This window comes from Rousettus aegyptiacus, unplaced genomic scaffold (assembly GCF_014176215.1).
Source record: "Rousettus aegyptiacus isolate mRouAeg1 unplaced genomic scaffold, mRouAeg1.p scaffold_m13_p_3, whole genome shotgun sequence".
Lineage (NCBI taxonomy): Eukaryota > Metazoa > Chordata > Mammalia > Chiroptera > Pteropodidae > Rousettus > Rousettus aegyptiacus.
In genome coordinates this window covers 18,215,305-18,241,571 of record NW_023416306.1, presented here as the reverse complement: position 1 = coordinate 18,241,571, position 26,267 = coordinate 18,215,305, and the positions used below count along the sequence as shown (strand labels likewise).

The 26,267-nt window shown below is 42.2% G+C and overlaps 1 protein-coding gene and 1 pseudogene across 3 annotated transcripts in view; one reads left to right on the top strand and one right to left on the bottom strand.

The window, feature by feature from the left end:
• Positions 1–8,715, bottom strand: part of SUSD1 (sushi domain containing 1) — a 109,561-nt gene extending 100,846 nt beyond the window's left edge. Inside the window, exon 1 of one of the 3 annotated variants that reach the window (XM_016126351.2) lies at positions 7,159–8,715. Coding sequence is in view for 2 of the 3 variants with exons in the window: in XM_016126352.2 (XP_015981838.2) it covers positions 6,738–6,843 (106 nt within the window). In the remaining variant the exon portion in view is untranslated. Of the gene's footprint in view, positions 1–6,737; positions 6,886–7,158 lie in introns of those variants that run through there. The other 2 variants (XM_016126352.2, XM_036239047.1) reach the window with 2 other exon arrangements.
• Positions 8,716–13,413: 4,698 nt separating this feature from the next.
• Positions 13,414–13,532, top strand: LOC118601404 (annotated as a pseudogene).
• The last annotated feature ends 12,735 nt before the right edge of the window (positions 13,533–26,267 follow it).

Genomic DNA, 26,267 nt, shown 5'->3' with positions numbered 1-26,267 from the left:
CAGACCCCGCAGAAGAGAAAGTGTTGTTCAGAGAAAGAGGGGCTCTCAGCTGAATCTTGTCATGCAGCCATGATTAGCTTAATCTGCAGGGCCTTGTAGTGGTCCCCTCTGAGTTCTAAATGCTTGAGGGACCAAATAGCCTTGTGGGGGGGACCCCAACTTGTCCTAAAGGAAGGGACAGATGGTGGGGAGGAGGGAGTACTGCTTCTGACCACATAAATGTCCATTGCCCAACAGCCCTCAATTCAGTTAAGAATCACCTGCAGAGAGGGTAACCAATCTGTTCCAGTTTTAATACCGAAAGTCCTGTGTCCTGAGAAACCCATCAGTTTGGTACAAATTAAGACAGTTGGTCACTCTGCCTGAAGAGCTTGTTAAAACACAATTCCCAGAGATTCTGATTCAGTACATGCAAGGTGTGGTCTGAAGATCTGCCTCTCGCACAAGCTCCCAGGTGGACCACACTCTGAGCGGCACTGCAAGTCTAATGCAACCTCAAGGACTTGGGTCAGAATCCTGGGGAAGGAAAAGGCAATACCGAAGAAGTCTTTCGCCAAGTCTGGAATGATGCATATATCGCATAGCATTGGGACTAATGTGACAGAGAGAATACCCAGGGAGAGGAACTCTCCGGGATATAACCGGAGGAGGAGTTGCGTCAGGGACAGCTTCACATTCATGTCAAGGATGACTTTGGTTCTGTCATTTGCCATGTTGTAAGAAGAGCTGCAGAGGTTACTGGCAGAAAACAGAAGAGTGGGAATTCTAAAATCTTGAAGGAGGAAAAGCCTGACAAGTACTATGACGACGGCGACGATGACTCCTACTACTACTACCACCGCCATTATTATTATTATCATGTCCCCAGCTAGGGCCGCCACTCCAGATTCACTTCCCTTTTCCACTCTGCAGAGACTAAGCTAGTTTTAGCCACATCCAGCAATGAGAAGATGAGACCTAGGCTGGAGTCTTCTCTCTTGCTCCCTGGCAAATTAAGCTGTCAATCCTCCAGTTTTAGTCTGTGAGATAAAGATCATGTTGTAAGGATTCGGTGAGAAATAGAAATGCTGTATGAGCTCTAAAACACTAGACAAAGAGACAAGTTACATGAATATTTATGTTTCTGCAGAATTGTTATTGTTGGAAATAAGTCACGCAAAATGCAGTGTCTGGTCTTTGTCATCGCGGTTAAGAGCAGGGTTGAGAGAGAGATTGCTTGGGCTACAGCCCTGGACCTGCCATGTGCTGGCTGTGTAATCTTCGCTAATCCCTGTGCCTCAGTTTCCTGTAAATCTGTAATATGAGGATAATAATAAACTTATCTCACATGGTTGATGTGAGAATCAGAGTAAATGAGTTAATACAGGTAAAGGACACGTTAAACATTATACCAACCATTCAACAACTCTTTGTTAATGAGTAATTAAGGCACCGACAGATAGCTGACTCCCAATTATACTCGTGAAGAGAGTGATGGAGAACCACATTGATGCAAAACCCCCCAAAACCCAAAGCAACATTTTCGTGTGGACAGACCTACCTGTTCGTGGGGCTGAGATTCTAGGAACCATAATATCTTATTTCACATAATCGCTCCCTGCCTTCCCCACATCGTGCCAGCCTCCTGGGTGATATCTGACTCGGAGGGTGGAAGCTCAGTGTCCTCAGATTCTCAGCGCTGCTCACCCCCGCCTCCCCCCGCTGCACACCGAGTAAACCCGCACCCCAGACAGAACGGCAGCCGCCAGCCTGAGCAAGCTCCTCTCGCTCCTAATTGCAATAGACGACTAATAACTTAAGGGCACTTCTGAAATAACAGCCGGTGGACTTTGACAATACAATGAAAGGATTTTGTCCACTGCCAAGGGAAGAAGGTAGTTTAAAAGCACGAATGAAGGGCCTGAATTTGAATCTAATCCCTAGCCATTCACGCTTAGACCAACAAATCCACAACCTTCACGAGGTTCTGTCTCTCAAACTTGTGGAGAAAATGTGCAAACAGATCAAATGACCTGAGGAAATAAGCAAAGGGGGCTCCAAACTTGGGAAGAGAAGGCGTTCTCTATGATGCTATGTAAAACTGCATTGATCTTAAGAGACTGCATCAAATTCCAGAAGGAGAAGGAACCTAAGAAACCTCACATACTCGCCAACACCCCTGACAGAAACAAGCAAAAAACATAGCTTCTGCTTGAAAATCCTCCATGACGGAGAGCACTTTACTCTTTCAAGCAGTTTAATCCTCGCAGGGTGATGGGAACCATCTTATATTTCCCTTCCCACCCAACCCAGCACTGACGTTTCCCATCAAGAACCCATAAACTTCCCTGCTGTAACAGGTTACAGGGCCCTCAGCTTCTTTTTGCCTTTTTGCCCTCTTCTGTCCACTTTCTTGTCTGACCAAGGCCAGCTTGCAGTGGGAACCCGCCCCTGGCCTCCAGACAAGGAACCAACCCACACTTGAGTGCTCCCCCATTTCAAGGCTTTCGAGTTTTGAGTGAAGTAGCCCCTCACGCAGGCCACACCCTAGCTTCATGTCCTGCATGTCGCCAACTAATAGGCTGTCTCACATTCTTGAGCAGGATGCACACTTTTTTTTTTATTAATCTGGCAGTTCATGCACCCTGTCTCCTCTACAGAGTTGAGGCTGTTAGGCCACTTGCTACCTCAGGCAGAAGAGACCATCCAAACCCATTTTTGGGTATTGTCAAAGTCCATCAGAAAGCCAAGGACGTGCCCAGGGCCAGGCCCCCACAGTGGGGCTCTTCGTTGGCTCTAATCCTGCTCCCTTACTTTGAATAACTTTCAAAACAATTCACTGCCTCCATTTGACCTTTTTCCTCTTCTTCTCATCTCTGAAGAGTGAACGAACATGCTGCTGTGACTCAGGATGCCAGGGTGAAAGCCAAGCCTCTGAAATGTGTGATTAGTGAAGTCCGCTGTGCTTTATACAGAACTTCCCCAAGCCTTTCCACCAGGGCTCCTGTAAGATTCTCAAAGCCTCTGCCCCATCCTCCTCCGCCTTCCAAACCCCAGCCAGGCCTGAGCCAGCAAGTCCCCCAGCCACTCCCAGACTCAAAGCGACGCCAGAGAAAGGCTAGGAAACAGGACCGACTGGTTCTACCCCTCCTCTCCATTCCTAACCCCTCCATTCCCCTCAGGCTTGGCACCCTACCCGCCCCCCAAGACACCCTCCGGCTCTACCAACTACATCTGGCACTGTCCTCACACTCAGGCCATCTACTGTGGGCTCCCCCACTCTCTTTGCCCTGAAACAGCTTTGATAACAATTAAATGTAACAATAATATGTTACCAGTGAGAGGCTGAATATACAAACGAACAATAGCCAGACTATACATAAAAACAAGTGTGACCTACAAGCTATAGCAATCAGTCCAGGAAGTCAAACCACAACCTCTGTGGCAACCAGTCCCAAATGGTCAGGACTTAATAACGGCCAGCTTCCCTAATTATTGCTCCCCCACCCACCCAGCTTTCCAACTTAGGACCAATCAGAGGAAGCCAAATATACTCCCCTAACCAATCACACGGGATGCCCACTGTGAGTAAGCAACCTCCAGCTTCCTCATGCCAACATCCTCCAACCAGGGCACACCTGAAGCCTTCCCCTCTGTTCTACTATAAAGCTTTTACACTGCACTGCTTGCCTTTGAGTCCCTGACCAACGTAAGTGATGATGGCTCTCTTGCTATAGTAAGCTCTGAATAGATCACCTTTGCCTGTTCTCATTTGGGTGGTCTTCATTCATTTCCATGCCAGATTCCTAACACATGCCCGGAGCTCTTAGTCCAGTAAACGATTACGCCGAAGTATGGTATAAGTGTATAAAGTAAGGGTACCATATAAACGCGTATGTCAATAAGTGCATGTGTCCCATACAAGTATGGTTGAGAAGCAGGGCATGGTTTTCATCGCTGGTGCTGCAAAGGGAACTGGAGAGTTTCATGGGGCTTGGACAACTGGGCTAATTTGGAAATACAAATAACACTCACTAAGCAGATAGCTGGCAGCGGGGATGGGGGGAATTGGTTCTTCTCCATTCTCCTTCCATCTCCTTCCAGAGACTAACCTTTCCCACTTGTTGATGACTAACCCTGCATTTTGACCTGCTCCATTAAACATCTCACTTATTTTCACATTTTCGATTTCTCCCTCTACTGAATAATACCCCTGAGTCTAAAAAATGTGCTGAGTCTGCTTTACCACCACTACCTCTAAAAAAATTCTGAGTTGGTCAGATCCACTGGCCAAGTTCTAGTTCCTTCTAACTTCTTTAAAGAGTATCATACTGTGCACCCACAGTCTCTGCACTCGCTAGAGCCCTCTGCATCTGACTCCCATCCTCACTGCCCTGCGGGTACTGGCTCACCACTCTGCTGAGTCACCAATCCAAATCCTTTTCCTCAACCTCCGCCCCCTCGGGCTTCTCTTCCCTGGTTTCCTTGCCGTTCAAACCCAGTCTTCCTCCTACTTTTGTGGCTGCTGCTCTTTCTCCTCTACCTGCAACTACCATCTAAACTTGGTCTTCCCCAAGAATCTGTCCTTGGTCCTCTTACTGTCATTAACCACAGGTTTTAAGTGACCATCAGGTCTACATTATTTGCACCCACCTATTGTCCACAGTCTTAACTCCCTACTGACTTCATCTCTCCAAAAGCCCTAACATTACCTCAAATACACGATATTCAAAATAATGTCTTTCTTCCCAAATCTGCTTGGTTCTCCTATAGAACCAAGTATCCGAGTCGCCCAATCCTCAGACCTTAGGGTCATCTTTCCTCTTTTGTTCCCTTCCACCATAATGTCTGTTATTAAGTTCTCCCAGTTCCACTTCCCCCTTATCATCTCTATTCGGGCCTCTTCTGCTGTCACACTGGGGAGTCAGCCCTTGAAACTTCTAAGCCAACTATTGTAACCATTTCCCCAATGGCGCTAAGGCTCCAGTCATTCCCCACATCATCCACTGTAAGGAAACCTGCCCTTAGTATCACCCAATTCTCCGAGGCTGTAAATAAAGGGAGAATGCCTACATAGGGAGAGAAGGTTCTACCAGGCAACCCTGACTTCCGCTTTCCCAAATTCACCCCAGCTTTTAATTAGTTGCAGATGGATAATCTGAGGGAGTTACCATGCTCAACTGTCTCAGCCCGGCAATCCAATGGGACCACATTGGACAGTTTCCTAGGCTAGAGAATCTTAATACAAAGATTCTGAAATAGGCTCCAAACATATACAAGCTTTTATGCACACTGCCATACAAGACCAAGTTAGAGAAGGAAGCCAGAGAGCCTACCACAGCCTGTGATGTGCAGAAATAGCCACTCCAGAAGTGTGCGCCATGAAGAGAAACGCTCACCCGTGGTGGTAAAAGTTCCAACATGAAGAGAATTTGAGGGGACAGGAGTCTGAGCCGCAAAGTACCCCTCATATCTTCTTACATGGAAGTTCTCTTCCATGTCAGAATTAATCTTTGGTTTTATTATGGAAGTTGAAGTGTTTCCTTATATCAACTTTTTATATCACTCTCTGTACAAAAACCTGTAATGACTTCCAATGGCTTCCCATTGCCCAGGAACAGCTAAGCCTAAAGGCCTGGGTCTGCCAGTTAAGGCAACTCTGCCTTCTTGTTAAATCCAATCTCCTCCTCCACTCCCATTTCCCACCCATCTCCCACGTACCAGTCAATGTGAACTACAGGTCCCACGTTTCTGTGCCGTGGCATGCCTCCTGTTCCAGCCCCTGCATTTGGAATTCATTCCTCGTACACATATTTGTGGAGAGCTGACTGTGCCCTCTGCTATGAACTGGGATGCCTTTTTGTCATCTTCCCATATCCAAAGATTACCAATCCTTGATTGTCTAGTTCAAGGGTCACCTCATCCATGACACCACCAGATTCTCCTAGCTGGAAGTAATCTTTCTCTCCTCTGAGCACCCACACCTTCCCAGAGTACTGATGGCATTCTGCCTTCTGTTAGTTATTTGGGCAAATGCCACCTCCCTTTCATGTCTATGTGTAATATTATGTGTAACTCCTACCATATTCAACGCTGTGTTTTACAGAAAGAGGGAGACCCTTACTCCAGTTGCCTGGAAATGGATTATTTGCTTGTCTGTCTCCTCCAAAATACGAGCTCAATGGGGGCCAGCCCCAAGACCTCAAATCCTGCAGAGAGAACAAGGACCATCTGTTGAATGAATGAATAAATGAATGAATGCCTTATTCCTGTAACTTCCTTACGCTCTTTCCCCACCACATTAGCATCTAGCTCTTCATCAAGATGAAAAAATCAAAAGAGAGAAAGAAAATTGCATCAGGTCTAGAATTTGTCCTGCAAAAGCCACAGCAGAGCCGGAAGCGTGACAGTGCAGCCGGAACGCCCTTGCACGCCCTCCCACGACGGGCGCGGCGCCCCCCCCCCCCCGGGGCGGCATCGCCCGCGCCCAGCCCCCACCTGGCCTCAGGTCCCCGGGGCGCGAGCAAGGCCACCTCGAAACCGGTCTCCCCGGCAGCCCTGGGGCGGGGACGGGAAAGCCCGAGCGGGGAGCCCCTCCTGCTTCTTTGAGCCCCGCCCTCCCGATCCCCAACGGCCAGAGCGGCCCCACCTGCGCTCCTCGCTGGGCCTCCGCGCCGGCCCGGCCCCGGGGCGCGGGAGCTTCCCGGGCTCGCCCGGCGTCGTGGAGGCCCCGTCGGGGACCTCCCGCCCGCACTCACCGTCCGCGCTTGGCGCTCCGGTGGCGCCGCGGGCCAGGCCGAGCAGCAGCAGGAGCGGCAGCAGGTGGCGAGGCGGGCGCCCCGCGCCCCGGGGCCCCGGGCCCATGCCGCCGCCGCCGCGTCCCTCCCGGCGAGCCCGCGACTCCTCCCGCGGCCCCGAGGCGCCGAGATAAGGCGGCGGGCGCCGCGGGGAGGGGGCCGGCCCGGCCGCTTCCGGCGCCGCGCGGGGGAGCCGAGGGCGCCGCGGGGTCCCGGGGTGGCGGCGCGGCTGGGCCTGCGCTCCCGCCAGACGTTCATTCATTCAGTTGCTCCTTCGCTCGTTCATTACACTCGCCCCTGCACTCATTCGTGCACCTGCCGGGCGCGCGGTGGGCACTGGGGACACACGGCGGGCAGAGACAGGGTCCGGCTCGGTACGTACGTTCTGAAAGGGGGGGACAGTCACCCGGCAGATAATGACACAGCTAAATGGAGGGGCCCGGACTGTGCTGGAAGGGAATGTCCATTGTGCCCTAAGCGTGTGAAACGAACGCGGGAGCCGAGCCGGTCCGGGACTCCGAGAGGCACCCCTAGGGTGGCAAAGAACTGTGCTGAGCGGCAGAAAGAACAGGAATCATCCAGGCGGGGTGAGGGGACTGGAGCTCCAGGGGCAAGATGAGAGGGCAAGAAGCCGCCGGTCCAGGCCGTTCGGGGGCGACAGACTTGACCAGGTGACAAGACCTTAACGGGCGACAGAGTTGCGGGGCGGCGGGGGGCGGGGAGGGCTAGCAGGAGTTACTGCCGCCCAGAGAAGGTAAGTCAACTAAGCCCCTGAGGAGGAAAAGGACGCGGGAGAGGAATCTAGGCAAGTGAGAAAGTCATACGCATAGAGACAGTAACGAGAGCGTGTGTGCTAGAAATGGAGGCGAGGACCCCTTTCGAATGGGAACAGGTGGTTAGAGAGAGGCGCTAAGATGCAGAGATAAATAAGTCAAGACCTCATAAACCAATTAAAGAGGCCTGCTGTGGGACTGTAACGGAGTTTTAAGCAGAGTGACCTCATCAGAAAAGCCTCCCAGAGTCTGTGAGATTTGGGTTGGGGCTAGGGAGGCAGGGAGACCAGCCTGGAGCTGCTGTGGGTACCCAGGCAAGAAAGGACACGTCTAGGAGCAGGGAACTGGCAATGAGTGCGGAGAGAATTGGCAAAGGAGAGTGGTACTGGGTGGAATCCAATGGGTTTTATGACTAGTAGAATGGAGGAGAAGGAAAGAGAAATAACAGATGTCACCTAAATTTCTGGTTTGGGCAACTGAGTTGAAAGTGGTGGGAGTCACTGAGATAGAGAGCCAAAGAGAGTTGTTACAAGTTGGGGCAGGAGAGGCTTCAGGAGCAGAAGAAATAAGTTCCAGGATGAAGGCTCTGAGCTTGCGATGTCCGTGGGGCGGTGGGAAAGCAGGGCCCCCACTTCTTCACCCGTATCCTCACTTGCTTTCTCTCTCTACCATGAGCCTGATCTAAAGCTAACCACCCATGAATACTCCCATATAAGGGCTAAACTTGTTGTGCAGCCTTAAAAAGAAGTAGTTAAAAATAAACTTCCTAACTTCTTTTGCAGCAGGCATTCTTGCTGATTATTATTTTTTTGTTCAGCAAAGATAAGAAAGAGCCTGCTTTGAGGGCAGGAGATGGACAGTGCAAGAATTGTAGCCTATCTCTTGTTATTTAGACAAAATTTTGTTAAACTCGGCTCTCCATGAACTTCGAAATCATGTAATTGTTTCAGCAAAAACACATTCATTTAAGACATTTTTAAACCAACTTATACCTCTCCATTTTTGCCATGCCCCCCTGCAGAATAAATAAATAAATTTGTGTACATATATCTGTGTGTATGTATTTTTTGAATTGCTGATGTTAGCAAAAACTGTCCACAACTTGAAAATGGGTAAATGAGATTATTGGGTGTCTTTTCAGTGGGGTGCTGGTAGTGGCACCCCACTACCAGCGCTTCTGGAGATTATCTGATTCTGTAGGGTTGTAAACCTTTAATGGACTTTCTATTGACTAGGCTATTTTATAATTCTATAGAGGCAGAAGTTAATTTGCAGAAAATTGATGATAATGCAAAAGATTTTTGTCCGTAGTGGTGCAAATTGTTTCCAGTAGAGATAAAAGTGATTTCTGCTGGGTAAAAATAAGATAAACCTACTAATTAGATTTTGTCCTATATGATATTAACCAGTTAACCAGTTTTGTAACTATTAGCAAATTTGTTTTATCATTCTTGACTGAAAATATTCAAATTTTCCTTTGAAACTTAATATCTTACTAGTTCTTCTTCGAAGTAAACATCGTACTGAGTCCCTCATTAATTAGTTGAATAAAATCTTTAATATTTTATTTTATATTTGCATGAATAATATTTTTAACATTTAAAAAATTTTATGTTAGCACGATTCATGTTACTCTTAAATTCTATATTAGATTGTATGACTTTCATCAATTCTTTTTATTGGCTCATTTTTGCTATCGAACAAATAATTTAAAAAAATTTACTTCTTATCCAATGGATAAGTTCATGGCATCTGGAATGAAAAAGTGTCTCCTTACGAGTATTTGTCACTCAACAAATACTAAAGAGACTATTAAAAGAGAATATTGAACCAGTATTAGATTTGGAGCAGTGGATTATTGCTGAGAAAATATTTGGTTTAAGAAAAATGTTCTTCTTTTAAAAGAGCATAGCCAATACACTAACATCTTTTGAAGAGAATTTAAAGAAAGCTCTCTTTTTCCATGACATCTAGATTTTAATGACTTCGTCAAATAAAATGTTGACTTTGGTTTCAAGATGGCATTGTAACCCTGAAAGTTCTCTCTTCCCTCCTTCTCAAACCCCAGTAAAATGGCCAAAGACACACACACACGCGCACACACACACACACACACACACACACACAGAATTAAGTACGCAACAGTGCTTGTAAACAGGAAAGGATGACATCAATGAACTAGATAGCTTTGAGAAATGCACGAATTAGATTTGCCACATGTCCTCCACAAAAAATATCTGCCAAGAGAGATGGAAGGTAGGGGGAAATATAAAAATACATGTGTTTAAACATTTTTTAAAATTGTATAATTAATTATATGCACATTTCAAGTTATTTTTGTACATATTAATATAATGTGCAGATTTTATATTTTAAAATTTAATTCAGAGTCACTATATAGATGTTGAATAATGCAAAGTACACTTTTGACCAACTCAGGATTTTATTTTGTTATCTGCGTACATATTGTTCACTACAACCAGCTCCTTCTTCAGGCTTCGGGATTACCAGTTTTCTGGCCCTCTAGAAAAACTATCAATTCTACACTTTTAAGAAATTATTTTTAACTTTATTTTTTAAGTTTTTTATAATAATTTAGTCATCAGAGGGCCTTTATGTGGTTAGACAAATTATTTAATCCCACCTAAAATATTGATAACTGACAAATATCTGAACTGATCTTAAAGGACCTTGAGCAAGTGTAATCAACAGAGCTTCTCAATTTATTCCTTTCTCTAATTATCAAAGGTTAACAAATATCGGTTTATCTTATGCATATTGCTACACAATCAAAACATTCAATGACAACAAAGATAGCGTTATTCACAATAGCCAAAATACCCATCAAAGGATGAATGGATAAACAAACGCGGTATATTTGTACAATAGAATATTATTCAGCCTTAAAAAAGAAGTAAATTCTGACACATCGTACACTGTGGATGAAACTTGAGGGCGTTATGCTGAGTGAACTATGCCAATAATAAAAAGGACAAATACTGTATGATTCTACTCGTATGAGGTTTTTAGAGTAGTCAAATCCATAAACAGAGAGTAAAAAGGTGGTTGCCAGGGGCTGAGGGGTGAGGGGAGTGGGCAGTTAGTGTTTAATGGGTAGAGTGGTTCAGTTTTGCAAGATGAAAAGAATTCTATGGACAGATGTTGATGACTACGAAGAGGTGTGAATGTACTTATTAATACCACTGAACTGTACATTTAACCCATTTCCCGTTTGGGAAAAAAGGGCTGCCAGCTGCCAGCGTTAATTTAATTTTACATAAACATGCCCTTTGAGGCTGAAGCAAATCTGACTGGCTTTCAATGCAAAAATAAAATATAAAAACTGTTCTTGGAGTTATTTCTAAACACAACTTGTCTCTAATCCTGAAATGTATGAGGAAATCAGATTCATCAAATGAATCTTTGGCTAACAACTAACTGCTCAAGAACGATGTTAAAACATCAGGCATAGGAATGCTACGTTTTCTAGGATTTGACATTTTCAGCAATCGGGAATATTTTGTAAATGGAAATACTACTAATAAAAACAGAATGCTATAAATAGAATGATGTCATTAGTTTCCAAAGACTATTGACATACTAGAGCAATGCAAAAATAATGATGAAAGCAAAATATTTCATGGTGAACTTTGGGGGTAAGGTTAGGACTGTAATCCGTGAGTTATTTTGGGGTAAATGCCACTGGCGTATATTCTTGTGGCAAATGGGAAATGGGTTAAAAATAGTTAAATAGTAAAAAAAAAAAAAAAATCAATGACAAAAAAAATTAGGTACCATTTTAATTTTAATTTTACCACACTAACACATAGGGCTTTCTAAATCAATTTGGATCCTGGCAAATCGGAATTACAGAAAAGCTCCCTTGGAAAGCCCCATCCCCCAACCAGGACATAAGCGGACGAGATTCTAAGAGAACCCCCAGTGGGCTGTGCGGTAGCCAGGGGTGGGAAGGAGGAGGACAGGCAAATGGAAGGTGAACACTAGCCCAGTATCTCGAGGCTTTTTCCCCAGGCTGCCCTCCACTGTGTCTGCTTACAATGTAAAGTTTGGTGTTTGCCCTGTGGGTTCCCATCTGGGTATAAGGCCAGAAGGAGGAAGGAACAGGGAGGCTGGATCCCAAATATCCTAAAACTTTCCTGCAAAAATCCCTTGCTTGGTCATCACACTCCTGACCAGAAATGATGTACAGTTTTTCCCAGAGGCTGGCTTGAGAATATCACTAGCGGGCTTGCAAATTGTAAATAAATTGCTTGTATGTGGGTATTTTCGGAGATGGTTTGAATATCTAACTGTAATGAGTTTGATGTACTCTGGTGTTGAACTCATTGCTTGAAGTTCGCAGTAACAGAAATGACTTAAATGTTTGAAGCCTTTAAATTACGTTGATCGAAAAATTGTGTTTGATAAAAGTGAGTCCCTCTAATATTTCACTGCACATTGACACACATCTATGCCTTGCTGACATGACATGAAAGGATAGCATTGACCCTCTCAGAATGGAGTCTTGATCTCAAAACTGATACAGGGGCCTGTCTCTACAGAGAAATATCCTGCTGATTGATAATTGTTGAGCAAGGGGAGACTTCACATTCTTGGATGCTCAGTGACTCTCACTTTGGTGCCACGTGAGAAACTGTAGGATTACGCCGCCTTTTCCAACAGGCCTCTCCCTCTCCCCCCACCTGTGCCCTGCCCCCCACACATGCGCACACACACACACACACACACACACACAAACCAAACACCCTACCTGGAGTTAGTTTGGGGAAGTTGGGTAGCAAATACACTCCTGGCTGCTACACATGTCTGTACTAGAATCAGTGCTCTCTGACATTTAGCCCACCCCAAACCCCAGTATTCTCAGAAAAAACAAAACAAACATGGATGGGAAGTGACAGCTCAGTAGAGCAGGAAAGTCCCCTAGCCCTCCCCATTTTCACAGTAATGCCATCCCGCCAGTGAACTCTGATGGCACTCAGACACCCTGTGATCCAACCAACATAAGCTGCAGGAGCAAACTTCAGACACTTCGGCACACTCTAGTTCAGGGAACAGCTGCCATAATATTCACCTGTCCTCCTCCTGATCAAGGAAGGTCTGGCAGTAGGGGGCAACACAAAGTGAAACTGGGACTCTGCCACCCAATCTGTCACTCACACACACAGACACACACATACATACACAGTCACCTGCCTCACTTGAGGAAGTCTCAGCTGTTGGTCTGTTTGTTTTACAAACCCTGAAATGAAGCTTTGCTGACAGTCATTTCCGGACCCAGGATCAGCTCGAGGACCCTTGCGGCCACACACAGCCCTGAGGAGAAGTAGGGTACAGACAGCAATGACCGACACAACTGCAGAGGAAGCCCACAACAGCTGTTGAGCTTGACCTTCCTTGATAAATACCAGTTTACAGTGAAGACCCATATCACTGACCTTGGCAAATAGTGCAATCTCCAAAATAGACCTTATTCAATTATTTTGCAATGGACTTAGCTACTGGTTTTACCGATTTCTTTGCTTACCACTGTTTTTTGTGTGTGTCCTGTATCTTCCTCTTTCCCCTTCCTCCTCCTTCTCAATCTTCTGGTACATGTTTGAGTATCTCTTTTAGAAAGAATTTCTGGATAGTAAACTTTCTGAATCTTTGCATGTCCAATTATACTTGATTTTGCTCTCATAATTATAGATTAACTGAAGATAGAATTCTAAATTCAAAATTAAATGATGCATTAATGAGGTCTAGAATTCTGGGTTTAAAATAATGTCCCCTCAGAATTTTGTCTTCCAGCGCTTGTGCTACAGATGAGAACCACAGGCTAATTTGGTTATGAATTCCTTTTAGCTTATGGCCATGCCACCTTGAACAAGCTTGATCCCGTCTGATCTTGGAAGCTAAGCAGGGTCAGGCCTGGTTTGTACTTGGATGGGAGACCATCTAGGAAGACCAGGTGCTGTAGGTGTAAAAAATAAAAAATAAAAAAAAATAAGAGATTGTAAGATGACAAGGTCCTTGCAATCTGTGAGGTCAATCAAGGGTTGCCTCACCTAAAAAAAACCAAACTCCATCTAGGTGGCGTGTCTCCCATGACACTTGCCCCAAGCCATTTTGAGACTTTCTCCTTATCCTTGGAATTCAGAAACTTCATGAGAATGTAGTTTTTCATTATTCTTGCCCAGCACTCATTGAGCCCTTTTAACTTGTACATTTGAGTCTTTCTTCAGCAAAAATTTTGTTTCTTTTGATTCTTTGATCATTTCATGTTCTCAATTCTTTCTATTTATCCTTCTGGAATTTATGGTAGGCAATTCCTAAAAGCTAGCTACCACAAATCATATGAATCTTATTCTCTTCATCTCTTCTGCCTTTATTTACTGATTCCCCTAACTCAATCTTCCTATTCACTAATTTGATCTTCATAGATACCTATTCTGATCTTCAGTCCATCTGTTGAAATGCTTTTAATTTCCAAGAACTCCAATTCTTTGTATAGAATGCTTTTAATTTCTGTAGATGAGAACTTCTTGAATTCTTCCGAGTATACCAACTATAATATTTTAATATTATTTTCTTTCCTGATTAACTGTTTCATCAGGAAGGAGGTTGTTCATTTATTTACAGCGTTTGATAACTCTTCTGCTGGTTTCCTTCAATCGTTTCATGATTTTTGATGGCCGATTCTTGTATTTTAGAAGCAACTCTTATGTTTTGAATTAGTAGTTTGGATGTATTTCCCCAGCCCAGAAGAGAATCTCTACTTTCTTGGGAGTAAATGAAGATTTGGTTGCAGGGGTCCTAGCTCCACTCATTTTGGAGGTGGGACTGGGAAACTGGGCAGTGGTCATTTTCTGTGGCCCCAGTGCCTTCTCTGGGAGCCTCTTGTATTATGACTCTCATCTTATTTGGTGAGCAGTAGCTTTACTTAAAATTTTCGCTGGCGGGGGGTGGGGGGGAAATTCATTTCTAAAGCAGAAAATGGGTGCAGATATCCACGGCTCGTGCACCCTTTGCCAGCTCGCCGTCATACCACGTCCTGCTCCTTGTCCCTGCCGTCTCTGCCCTTGAGGTTATTCTAAAGTTGTAATTACTAAGTTCACTTTTTTTTTGGAGATCTCTTTCTGCTTTCATGGAGCTGTAGGTGCATTGGATTTTTTTTTTTTCTTAATTTGATCACCTCTGCTTTATATTTTTCACAAATCATCTCTATTTTGGCGTTCTTATAATACCCTGCCTAGATTTCTAGTACTGCTTTCGAGTGATTACTTTTTTCTTCCCATTTAAGCAAATCAAAGTATAATTTACATACAGTGAAATACACAAATATTAAATGTACATTTCTACTTCCACAGTCCCCTACAAGCCACTTTTGGCACTTAACTTGTCTATCTTTCTCATTGGGCTATAAATTGCTCAAGGTCACAGCAAATGCCATATTAACCAGCTATCTGGCAAAATTCTTGGTACCTAGTAAGTATTCTATATGTTTGGGGAGGGAATGGAGGAATGGAGTCAGTCACTGTCAGTCCTGGGTTGCCAGTGGGTGTTAATATTCAACTCAGCTGCACATCCTTGAAGCAAGCTGGTGTAGAAAATCTTCAGATTAGTCATCTCCCTACATGTCTCATTTCCTGTTCATTCAAGGGCTGGTAGTTCCTAGATTATATGTCCCCAGATGACTGTCTCCCACACTGACTGTTTCCAGGACTCTGATGATGCCCCATATTGTACTGACTTGCTTACACAGTTGGTTTAAAATGGATACGAATGAGAGACTTTGAATGTGTGCCAAAGAGAGTAATGGAAAAGGAAGCACGTATTAGCCAGTTCAAAAGATTTTTAATGCTTTGATTTTCTCTGGCAGGTTTGTGGAATAAACCCTAAGTACTCATGGGTAATTTTTAAATCAAATTATTCTTTTGTATTATGATAGCTACTTCTTAAAAAGAATTCACCAATATCAGCTACAATATTGAACTGACAGGCCACAAAACTTAAATGGTCATAAAACACAGGTTGTCACACATCATCTAAATCAAGCCACTTGTCCTTGCCCAAACAGGCTAGTTCTGTATATTACCAACTCACGGGCTGCTATCAAAACTCCTCTCCTTCATAGCCCTGCTGTGTACTACTTAGGAGGCTTTTGGTTCAAGTGACTTAAAGTGATCCAAAATGTTGAAAGCAAAATTGGAATGTATCGGCTCTTATAACTTTCAAGGTTCCCTGACAGATCTGACTTAAGGTGTGACTTAACCGAACACAAACAGTTCCTCTGGAATCCAGTTCCTTCCTCTTAGTTCTGCTTGCTTCGTTCTAGGTTTCCCCCTCACAATTATAAGATGGATGCTGCAGTAGAAGTTTTATATCCTCTCAGCTTCAAATCCAGTGGACAGAGAAAGCTTCTCTTCCCCAAGAGGGACAGGATAGCCTTGAGCCTATTTATCCCTGGAGACAAGTGACCATAGCTAAACAAACTATACCACTGTACTGGATAATAGGATCAATAAATAGCCTAGAGCCACGAGGGCTAGCCCTCAACATGGGATCAGCCTCATCCAAACCCAAGGACTGAGCTGGAGAGGATGGTTCCCAGTGGAAATACAGCGTGATGTTTTATCAAAAGGATAAAAATGCTAGGCAGCAAAACCAGCAGGTGTGACTATGGCTCATGAGCATTCTGGCTATTCAGAATGCCCCCCCCGCCCCCCCGCTTCTTGATTTAATTAATATGCATTGTCACAAATCATGACTTGTTTGAGCTGGACCTGCTCTCCACATGGCATTTGAGGACGTGGCTTTGAGTTGCTCATCATTCTGGGTAACTCTTTTTTGTGTTGTTGTTGTTTTAAACTCCTTTTTTCTAAATAGTTTATTTATGTCACAAATTGAATACAGTACTCTGGAAATAGTCTGACTAGTATAGAGTCAAGTGTATATTTTGCTTCAGGTTCTGAAAGTAAACCTTTGTAACATACTCAAATTTTGTATAACTCAAGTACAGGACCCTAAATGCCAGGACCCTGTGTAGACAGACTTTCACACAGGCTTCAGAAGCACAGTTGGAGGGCAGCAGGAACCATCTCTGCTTTTTCTTGTCATAGGGCGGCAAGGTCCCATCAAATGCCTTCAGAGCAGCGTGGCCTCACTTGGTCTGGGGGATAGCCTAATTGCGCACCATCCAAAAGATGAGGCTGGGGTCTCAGAAGTGGGCTTCCTTGGTGGACATCTACTTGCAGAGGAAGGTCACGTGCTTTTACTTGCTTCTGCACAAATTGTCAGAAATGTTGATGTCCTCACAGTGCACGATCACCATCTCTGGGCCCAGCAGTACCTGCTTGGCAATGATGGGTCTCCAAGTGCCCAAGGTGATGGCCTGAGCTGTCGAGCACCAGGACCTGCCCCTCTGCCATCTTCGGCAGCTGCCTGGGAAAGTGGAACATTTTAACGCAGAAAAATTATAAAAAAGAAAGACTTGGCATAAAAATAAAAATTAAATTATTAAAAAATCGCACAAGTACCTTGTCACTCAGAATTCTACTCTTAGCATGGACATAAGCAACCTGTCACTCTACACATCCACGCCCATGGACAACCCCATCCAGACACAGGATATGTGTCCCCACATCTCTCACCCCACTACTTGAAATAAGAGGTGGCAGCTTCCAAATGCCCAGGAAATTTCTCATTGTGCTACTGCTGACCGCAGAGGGGGATGCTTCCAAAAGTAAGGAGGATTGAGAAGTGAAAAGTACATAAAAGAGAGAGAAGACTGATTAATTGACATTAAACCCTTTCTCTGTAATGGCATGAAAGTTACAGATTCTCACATGATGAAGAGTCACTTTCCAGGAGTGCTAAGTGTCCATTTTCTGTTTTTCTTCATATTCTTTCTGATTCATGGCTCTAGAGGTACTCACAAAGCTCCAGTTTTCGCAACAATTGCTCATGACAGCTGAGGAACACTTGCAACATTAACGATTCATATGACTTTTAAATTTGTGAATATATAGGTCTAGATCTAATACAGATGAAGCCTGACACTAGTTCTTAATGTTGGCAACAAAGTGAATCGTAAAGGCTAGAATCATGAATGGATTTGTTTTTTATAAAAATATTTACTAAGATTTAATCAGATCTTTACATAAGTAAAACTCAGTTTTATTAAAACAATTTTGACTCAAAATGTTGATATTAACTAATCATAATTTGTATTTAATTCTTAATTTTAATGTAGCACTTTGAATATTTTAGAAGACAACTTATTGAAAGTGTATTTAAATAATTTAAAGTTTTTATTTTTAATTTTTTCTGTTTCTGGTAAAATATATTCAAATTTTGTATCCTGTAATACAATTACATTTTATTTTTAATCCTGCAGGATGAAATCTGGCCCACTGCCTGTTTTTGTATTGTAAATAAAGTTTTATTGGGACACAGATATGCTGCTCAACATTTATATGTTTTCTATGACGACATGTTATGGTATCTGAGCAGTTTTCACAAAAAACATATGGTCCCCTAAACCTAAAATTTTTAGTATCTGGTCCTTTATAAAAAAAAGTTTGCCAACCTTTGCTTTGGATGATTACTGCCAAAAGAGAGTAAAATATGTGAAAATCTTTAACGTCAACATAATTTTTCTGAAATAAGAAACCCCCAATTTTATGGAATACATATATAAATCTTATGAATTATGTCTTTAATTACTCATCCGAACAGCACTGGCTTCCCAACAGAACACCCAGACATGTGCGATAATAAGTAAATTCAATCATCTTTAATAGCATGTCAACTTTTAGCCGTATGAAAGAGCTTTGCACACAATTTTCAATTTTATACGTAGGAAAGTGTATTTTTCGACATGAGATATGTTCACTCTTGCTGCAAGCTCTGCAAATATAGGGGCAGGCCTGCCACGTGCTTGGGTTCTGCCACAGTGAGGGCTGACCCTAAATGCTGGAGCTTGGGACATGGACCTCTTTGCCTCTGATGGCAGTGTGGATGGAGGGCACAGTCCCAGAACAGTAACATACCTCCCTCTGTGGCCTGCTTCAGGCTGGGTGGCCACTAGGACATCTGGACACAGTGCCTAGCAGGACTCCTCTCCCCTTCTGCCACTGACCAGGTGGGATCAACTCTGACCCTAGAAGCCCTCGTGAACTTCCAGGCCAGGTGGCTGGGAGGCTCTGGCTTTGGGAAGAGGACTGTCAGCAGAGACACTCTCCTGCCCACATCATCAGCCCTGCATTTCTTCTAACGGCTGTGCCCGCCCCGGCCCAGTCTACATGCCAGCAAGAGCTAGTGGTGTCTGTGGTGGCTGTGCAGCTCAAAATGTCAGGCCAATGCTCAGGGCCCATCCATCTTTGCTGCTGGGTGTGACAACCCTACATGAAATGTCAGCTAACCTTTCCTTAACTATTGCCAGATTCAGCAAATAAAAAAAATATATATATATGGATGACTAATTAAATTTGAATTCCAGATAATTAACAAATGCTGTTTCAGTATAAGCATGTCCCATGCAAACATATTTCATAATATAAGCATTCTATGAGTCACTTCTCAGACAAGGCGTTTAATAACTGGGACATTTAATACTCATTGCTCTTTTCCTGCTGAGGAGACTTTGGAGGCCATCTGTTTCAGAAGATATAGCTACAGGATGGTGAATCGTTGCCCAGCCCATATAAGTGAACTTTTATTCATTGTTGAAAACTGTGAATTTTTAGGGTTTACCTGTTACAACAGCATCACCTAGACTCTCCTATTACATCATCCAAGACTCCACCCAGACCCCTTCATTGTGTTCCTCTGGTGTTTTATAAAGCTCTCTCTTACAGTGCTGGATAAATGCTTGCTTAATTCTGTTTCTCCCTCCAACCAGGGCACAGGAGCCTTGTCTTATTTAACTGTGTCACCACAGGACCTCTCATAAGTACTTTAGTATGTGCTGAATGAATGAATGGCCAACAATTTCCTGAGCGTACAGCCAGGAATTAGCTTCAAATTCACCTTGGTCTCATTAAGGACATCACCCCTCCAGGTTTTATCTTTGTTATTTATTAAATGAAGGATTGTCTCCCTTTAAATACATCTGCAGTCTTGGGAAATACAATTAAATACAATTATTGAGGCTGGTAATCAGAAGAGCAAGAGATTGTGGGTGATGACATTCATTCTTAGTCACAAATTAAAAGAAAAACACAACAATGACATTTCCACTCTAAGAAGAAAGGTCGCCTGGGATTCAGAGGCCCTAATTGCAAGGCCATGTTTGTATTCTAATCGTCTGTACTTCCTGGGATGTCTTGTTCCTGATGCTGAAAGTCCAGGTCCATATTCTATTTAGAAGAAAGAAGAAATCGTTACTTCCCTAAATGCTGACTCTCTAGATAGTGATTCTTCACCAAGAGGTGGGAAGGGTGCATATCAGAATCTCAGAATGGGGAAAATATAGAAAATGTTTTTTTTAATTTTAAAAACTTATTTTCATAATACAAATTACAGAGATTCAGGTGTGACATTCTAGGCTGTTAGGCATGTGGGGAATATGGAATGAGAAAGCATTCAGAACAAGCTGTGGCACCGAGGTGGCGCTCAGCACACATTCGTTAGCCAAATGGTGTTATTTGTACTGCGTATTTGGTACCATCTGTGCTACAATTCCTATCGCAAACACAAAGTAAATGTTCTCTGTTTTAAGAGGAGTCTAGTTTTTATTCTAAAGCAAGTTCTGATTTTGAGTTTCTACGATGTGGCAGAAAAGAGGTGGCTTTGATGAGTGTAGGAAGTTGAAGCAGCAGAGACAATTCTGTTTGGAAGTTTGGCTGTGAAGGGGAAGATAAGAAACAGAAAGGCAGGCAAAGAAGCATTGGGCATTTAATTCCTTGTTTTAAGATTGGAGCAACTTGAGCCTGTTTAAAAGGCTGATAGGAAAATCCACTAGCGCACATGAGGCAGATGCAGCAAGAGAATGGACCGTGGATGGAGATGGTGGTTTGTGGACAGAGTGAGATCTCTGGGGAGGTAGGATGGATATGAGAACCTGAGCACACAGGCAGGAAAGAGGGAAACAGGACACAGAACTGATGTGCCTGCAGTGAGTCTTAGAGTCCCAGGTAGGTGGCCGAGGACTGCAGGCCATCAAGGCAACTAGCAAGCAGAAAACAACTGGACTTATTTGCCTGTTTTTGTGACTTCTAAATGCCAATGCCACATTTGTACAAATTTCTTCAGTTCTATTCTGAAGTTTGCGGGTGGCTAAAGAAATATTCATTTGGTTAACTTTAGAAACTATTACCCTACATTGGGGAGAGGCTAACTTTTTCGAACTTTTCAAAAAAGGCTAACTTGTAATTGAGTTTGTTTTCTTTGGGATATAGAATTAAAGCCCTGAAGACATTAAAACCTGAAATATAAAGGCTCAAATACCAACCGTGTTTGTACTTTAAGTAGTTGTAACAAAAATCCATTTCTAGATTCTTCAAGTTGATATTAAAATCTTTTCATTTTTTCATCTTGATGATGCTCTAAAGGGTGGACTTTGAGATTGGTTTCCAAGAAAAACAAATTCCAACATCATCTAGTCCAGCTGCAGGATAAATTCAGGCTGTTTCTTGTGTCAAGGGTAGACCCAAATTTCCTCTGTGAAACTCCGGGGTGGGGGTGGGGGGGGGTAATCTTCCTTCCTAATACTCAGTCTTTGCCAGAAAAACAAAAACAAAACAAAAACAAAAAAACTCAAGAAGGGTTTAAGCGACACAACTTTGAGAAAGTTGCATAAGGAAACATTTAGAAAAGCACACTGGAGAATTTAGGGATGAAGAAATTCCCTATCACAAAGAAGAGAACCAATTTTACATGCTATCATTCCCATCAAATGTCCATTTGCTAAGCTGATTTGTCTGCACCTCTGGTTCTGTATGTAAACTAAGAAGTTGCAGGCTTGGCTTTGAAAACGCTGTGCCTTCCACACTGCATAAGGCTTATGATGGCCAAGCTGGCACATTCAGTGCTCATAGTGATACTGCCTTCGCAAGGCTGAAAACGTGGATTTTTTTTATAAGACCAACATACCTTTGTTCTCAAAAATTCTCATTGCTTTGTTTTTAGACAGGATGTTTACATTATTATAAACCTTCTAATGACACTAGGATGGGTGGAATGATGAGAATTGTAAGTTTATCAAAGGAGAATAAAAAGAGTTGAGAAAAACTGCTCTAAATGGGGGAAAAAAAAATAGTGCTGAGAATGAAGGTGCTGGTAGAGGAATAAGGAAAAGCTGTCTACAGAGGTTCCACCATGCCGGCAGCACCCTATTTAATTCAAATTCCTGGCTTAGTTGGAGGGATAACTGGTTTTCTGTATTTAGAGGTAGGACCATTAAAGAGGTAATTACGGTAAAATGAGGTCAGATGGTGGGCTCTAAGCCAACATTTCTGTTTAAGGCACCGAGTTTGTGGTACTTTGTTATGGTGACTCTAACAAACTAACACATTATGCAAGGGATATATTTTGGCTTCTTTAGGTTTGACTGTGTCTGGGGAATCTATGCTTTTGGGGGACATCATGGAAGAAGTTGTGGCCACCCCCAAAATGTATAGGTCATAGGCAATAGTTTCATTAAGGGTAGGGACCTCAAATACATACTCTAAAAGATAGTTGTTCCATTGGAATTTGTCACCAAATTCCCAAAGCCCTAAAGTAGCGCGGAAAGTAGCTGTTTTGGTAGATTGAGACAGAACCTTTAATTACTTCCGTGAGTACTCACTCAGTTTTCTGTGTGTTCTGATCAGCTGGCAGCTTGGTTTATACAAGACATTGGTCTGTAACAACCAGTTTGCTGCCCACAAAGTCACCAGAAGCACCAGGGTTCTATGTATAATGGTCTCAGTAGTTTTACTTCAGGGGTGGGGGATGGGGACTGTCAGGGGAAACAACTGGGCCTGATTCCACCAGCAGCTCCTACCAGCTGCAAGGAAATGGTGAATTTTTATTCATTCAACAGATAATGTACTGTATGTTGGTCTCTGCATGAGTGCTTTATTTATTAAGGCAAGACTCTGCTTAGTGAGCAGGGGCTATGGTTATCATTAGAACCCTGTAATCTCAAATCTTTATGCCTTTATTTGTGAGAATTTAGATTAGTCTAAAAGTGTTATATGCCAAGCACACAGCTAACACATAATTATATAGCTCTAAAAACTGTATTTTTTGAAAAAAGAAAAAAAAAACAACTATAATCATGATCTGAAAATACAAAGATACTATGCCTGTTCTAGAAAATCAGGCTGAGAGCCACAGTTCTTGGACCATATTGAGAAACGTTTAAAAACATATCAACAAATCCGGTAAATTCTTTAGAACTAGTTTGTAAACTAGCTTCGTGCTCCATGAAAGGACATTCCAGCGCTTTACACCTTTACTATGGTCCTTGCTGGCATGGCAAGAGTAACTTTTACAACTTTGGATCCTCCAGCAAACATATCTGTCCATCAAATCCACCTACACTAAAACACAGCAAAAAGTGATATGGAGGTGAGAGAAACATCGGGACAATCCTAAACCTTGTTTTGGTTTACCTTTTTCTTCCTATCTAGTTTTATTTCACTCTCAAGCCCATATTTATTGTTTTTGTCATAAGGGATAGCTATGTAGTAGAAATCTGTAGGCTAAACAAGGCAATCAAAGCATACAGCTATGAGTAACATACCCTTTTGCAAAAGAACCACAAAATTAAAGACAATATGAAACATAAAACATTAATGGACTAAAAAGCAAACCTATTTGGGGGATCAAAACAAGCGAAAAGCAGTTTTTCTGAAAGTACTTCTGGCAAGACAGCTGAAAAAGAGAGAAAAGGCACAACTGAAAAAAATAGCAATTAAAAATGACTGTAATTACTGATTAGGCAGAGATTTTAAAATATTATAAACGAATTTTACTGATCAGTTATCTATATACTATTTTACAAAATGAGTTATCTTAATTCATTAATAATCTAAGTAGAAGGGGAGAGTAAGTAGGATTAGAGAAGATTAAACACAATATGAATTGTATAAGTTAGGCGACAGGAACACAAAGTTTCATTATATTAGTCTTTCTACTTTAACAAATGTTTGAAATTTTCCATAAAAAATACAGGCTTAAAAAAAACAGGTCAACAAAATTTTGGAGGATGATAGAAAACAAGATAATTATTTCAAAAACCAGCAAATAAAGGGAAATAATGAAGCATTTATTTTTTCCTTAGAGAATAAACCTTAATCAGTCGATATGGGGAAGTTTCTCCTATATAAAAGTAATCCAAATAATATACGCAAAAAGAATCTTGCCCCTCCCTCCAAAAAAGTAGGCAAAGAAACTCCCAATTATAGAAAATTTGAGGTGGGGAGACATATTAAAGAAATGACATCATAGGGGCATAATCAGCAAAATTCAGACTGTTGGGAATTTTTAGAGCACATAGCTCAATTTCATTGACAAATAAGTTGTGAGAGGAAATAAAGGAGGGAAAGATAAACTATATATGAAAAGACTTTATCAGCCATCGCAATGTATGGACTAGAACATACTGAAATCCAGGGAGTGGGATGAAGAAACAAGACTGGCCATTAGTTGCAGCTGGGTATTAGGTATATGGGGGTTCATCACACTACAATAATTGGTGTATGTTTAAGAATCTTAATGACAAGTTTTGCTAAGCCGTTTGTATAAAATCTCTTCTTAGGATGCTAGAGAGCTAGGTAGGTCTTTTTGGCTTTTTTTTTTTTTTTTCTTTTTAATGGAAATACAGAAGGGCCAGATATCAAATAGTCCACCAGATCAGGCTTAGCTGCAAAAACAGAACTTGACCCGTGAACAACACAGGGGTGAAGGCACCAACCCCCACCGCCCCGCCACCCCCCAGTCAAAAACCAGAGTATAGCTTTTGACTTCCCCAAACTTAACTCCAGTCATCCCTTGAAAGCTATGTGGATTGATTCCAGGACCCCTTGCGGATACCAAAATCCACAGATGCTCAAGTCCCTTATATAAAACGGCATAGATGGGGTAGAACAGCACATAGCTGGGCCTTCACACCCATGGATTCCCAACCACATTGAAAATACTGTTTCCAATCCACGGTTTGTAGTATCTCTGACTCCCCACACAAGTGGACCCATGCAGTTCAAACCTGTGTTGTCCAAGGGTCAACTGTATTAATAAAATCTTCTTTTAAATTTAGTTGAGATATGAAATTGCTCAAAAATATAGAATTTACTTGAAAATACAGTGTATGTTTTTTGTTTAGTCAGGGAAACATTTTTCTTGTAGGTATGCCATGGTCAGAGAAATGCAATATATACATTTGTAGGAGAATTTCACAGTAAAACTCAGTCCATGGTATCTGGAGTACTTTGTAACTCACTGGGTAGAATAAATCAGCTGATTAAAGGAGGAGAATGAACTGCAGTACCTTGCTCAATTACAATGTTTTCAAAATCCTTTTAAATGAAGTATAACACACTAAAAATGTACAAATCCTCGGTGTACGAGGACATTGAATCATCAGAAAGTAAACACTCCTGGGTAACTGGCACAAAGGTCAAGAAATAAAACATTAACCACACACTAGAAACCTCTCCTCATAACCGCAATTACCTCCTTCCCAAAGGCAACCACTATCCTGTTTTTGAACTTGATGTAAATAGAATTATACATTATGTATTCTTTTATGTATGGCTTCATTCAACATCATATCTGTGGGTCTTCCATGTAGCTTTTATGCAGCTCTATTGTGTTCATTTGCGTATTCTATTATATAAATATAGCATTATGAAATTTCTTTATCTCTAATAGTGCCTATTGCCTGAAAGTGTACTTTGTCAAACATTAAAATAACTAATTACTAATAACTAATATAACAGCTTTCATTTGGTTAAAGCCAATCTCTTAACAGGTCAGAATTTAACATTTGTCTTCTGCAGAACCAAAGATTTAGCAGATAATTCTTCTATCACTTTAGGGATACCTTACTTAATCTGAGGGCAATTTATTCCAACAGAACCATTGTATTTTTCCCATTACCCTGTCCCTATCCTTAGAACACAGGAACAACATATACAAATCTTCATGAAGCATTAGTATCATTAACTTTTCCTAGTGAATTATACTAGCAAAAGTGAAAGTTCTTTATCCAAACCCAAGTTTATGAATGCAATAAATCCAACAAAATTGTTATTAGAATTTTATCAGTTCAGCATAAATTGTTTTGAAAGAAAGTGACAAATTCCCATTACAACTTGATACAGAAAAACAGAAAAAAATCATTGATGCAGGCACAATTACTCAGATTGTAAACAGAGTGGATTTTACATTTCTGTTCCTAATTCAGCATCCCAATTCAATTATCAACAAATGCTGAGCATTAAAAATTGGTCACAGGTTGATGGTGTCTTATTTGACTATTCTTGCGACTATTCCAAGTAATGGGATGTCTTAGAAATGATCATTGCTCTGAAATGACTTATTTCTAAGAGTGTAGATAATATTGAAGAGATGTGTTCCTGCATATTCATAATTAGCTGTAAGACAGTTTTAGCTATATGTACTCTGACTAGAATTGCCTAGAGGCCTCATGATCCATTTGGGGGGCTTCCTTTCAAAGGCAAGAGTTCAAAACTATTTTATTTATGGATTTAGGCTGACATTTCCT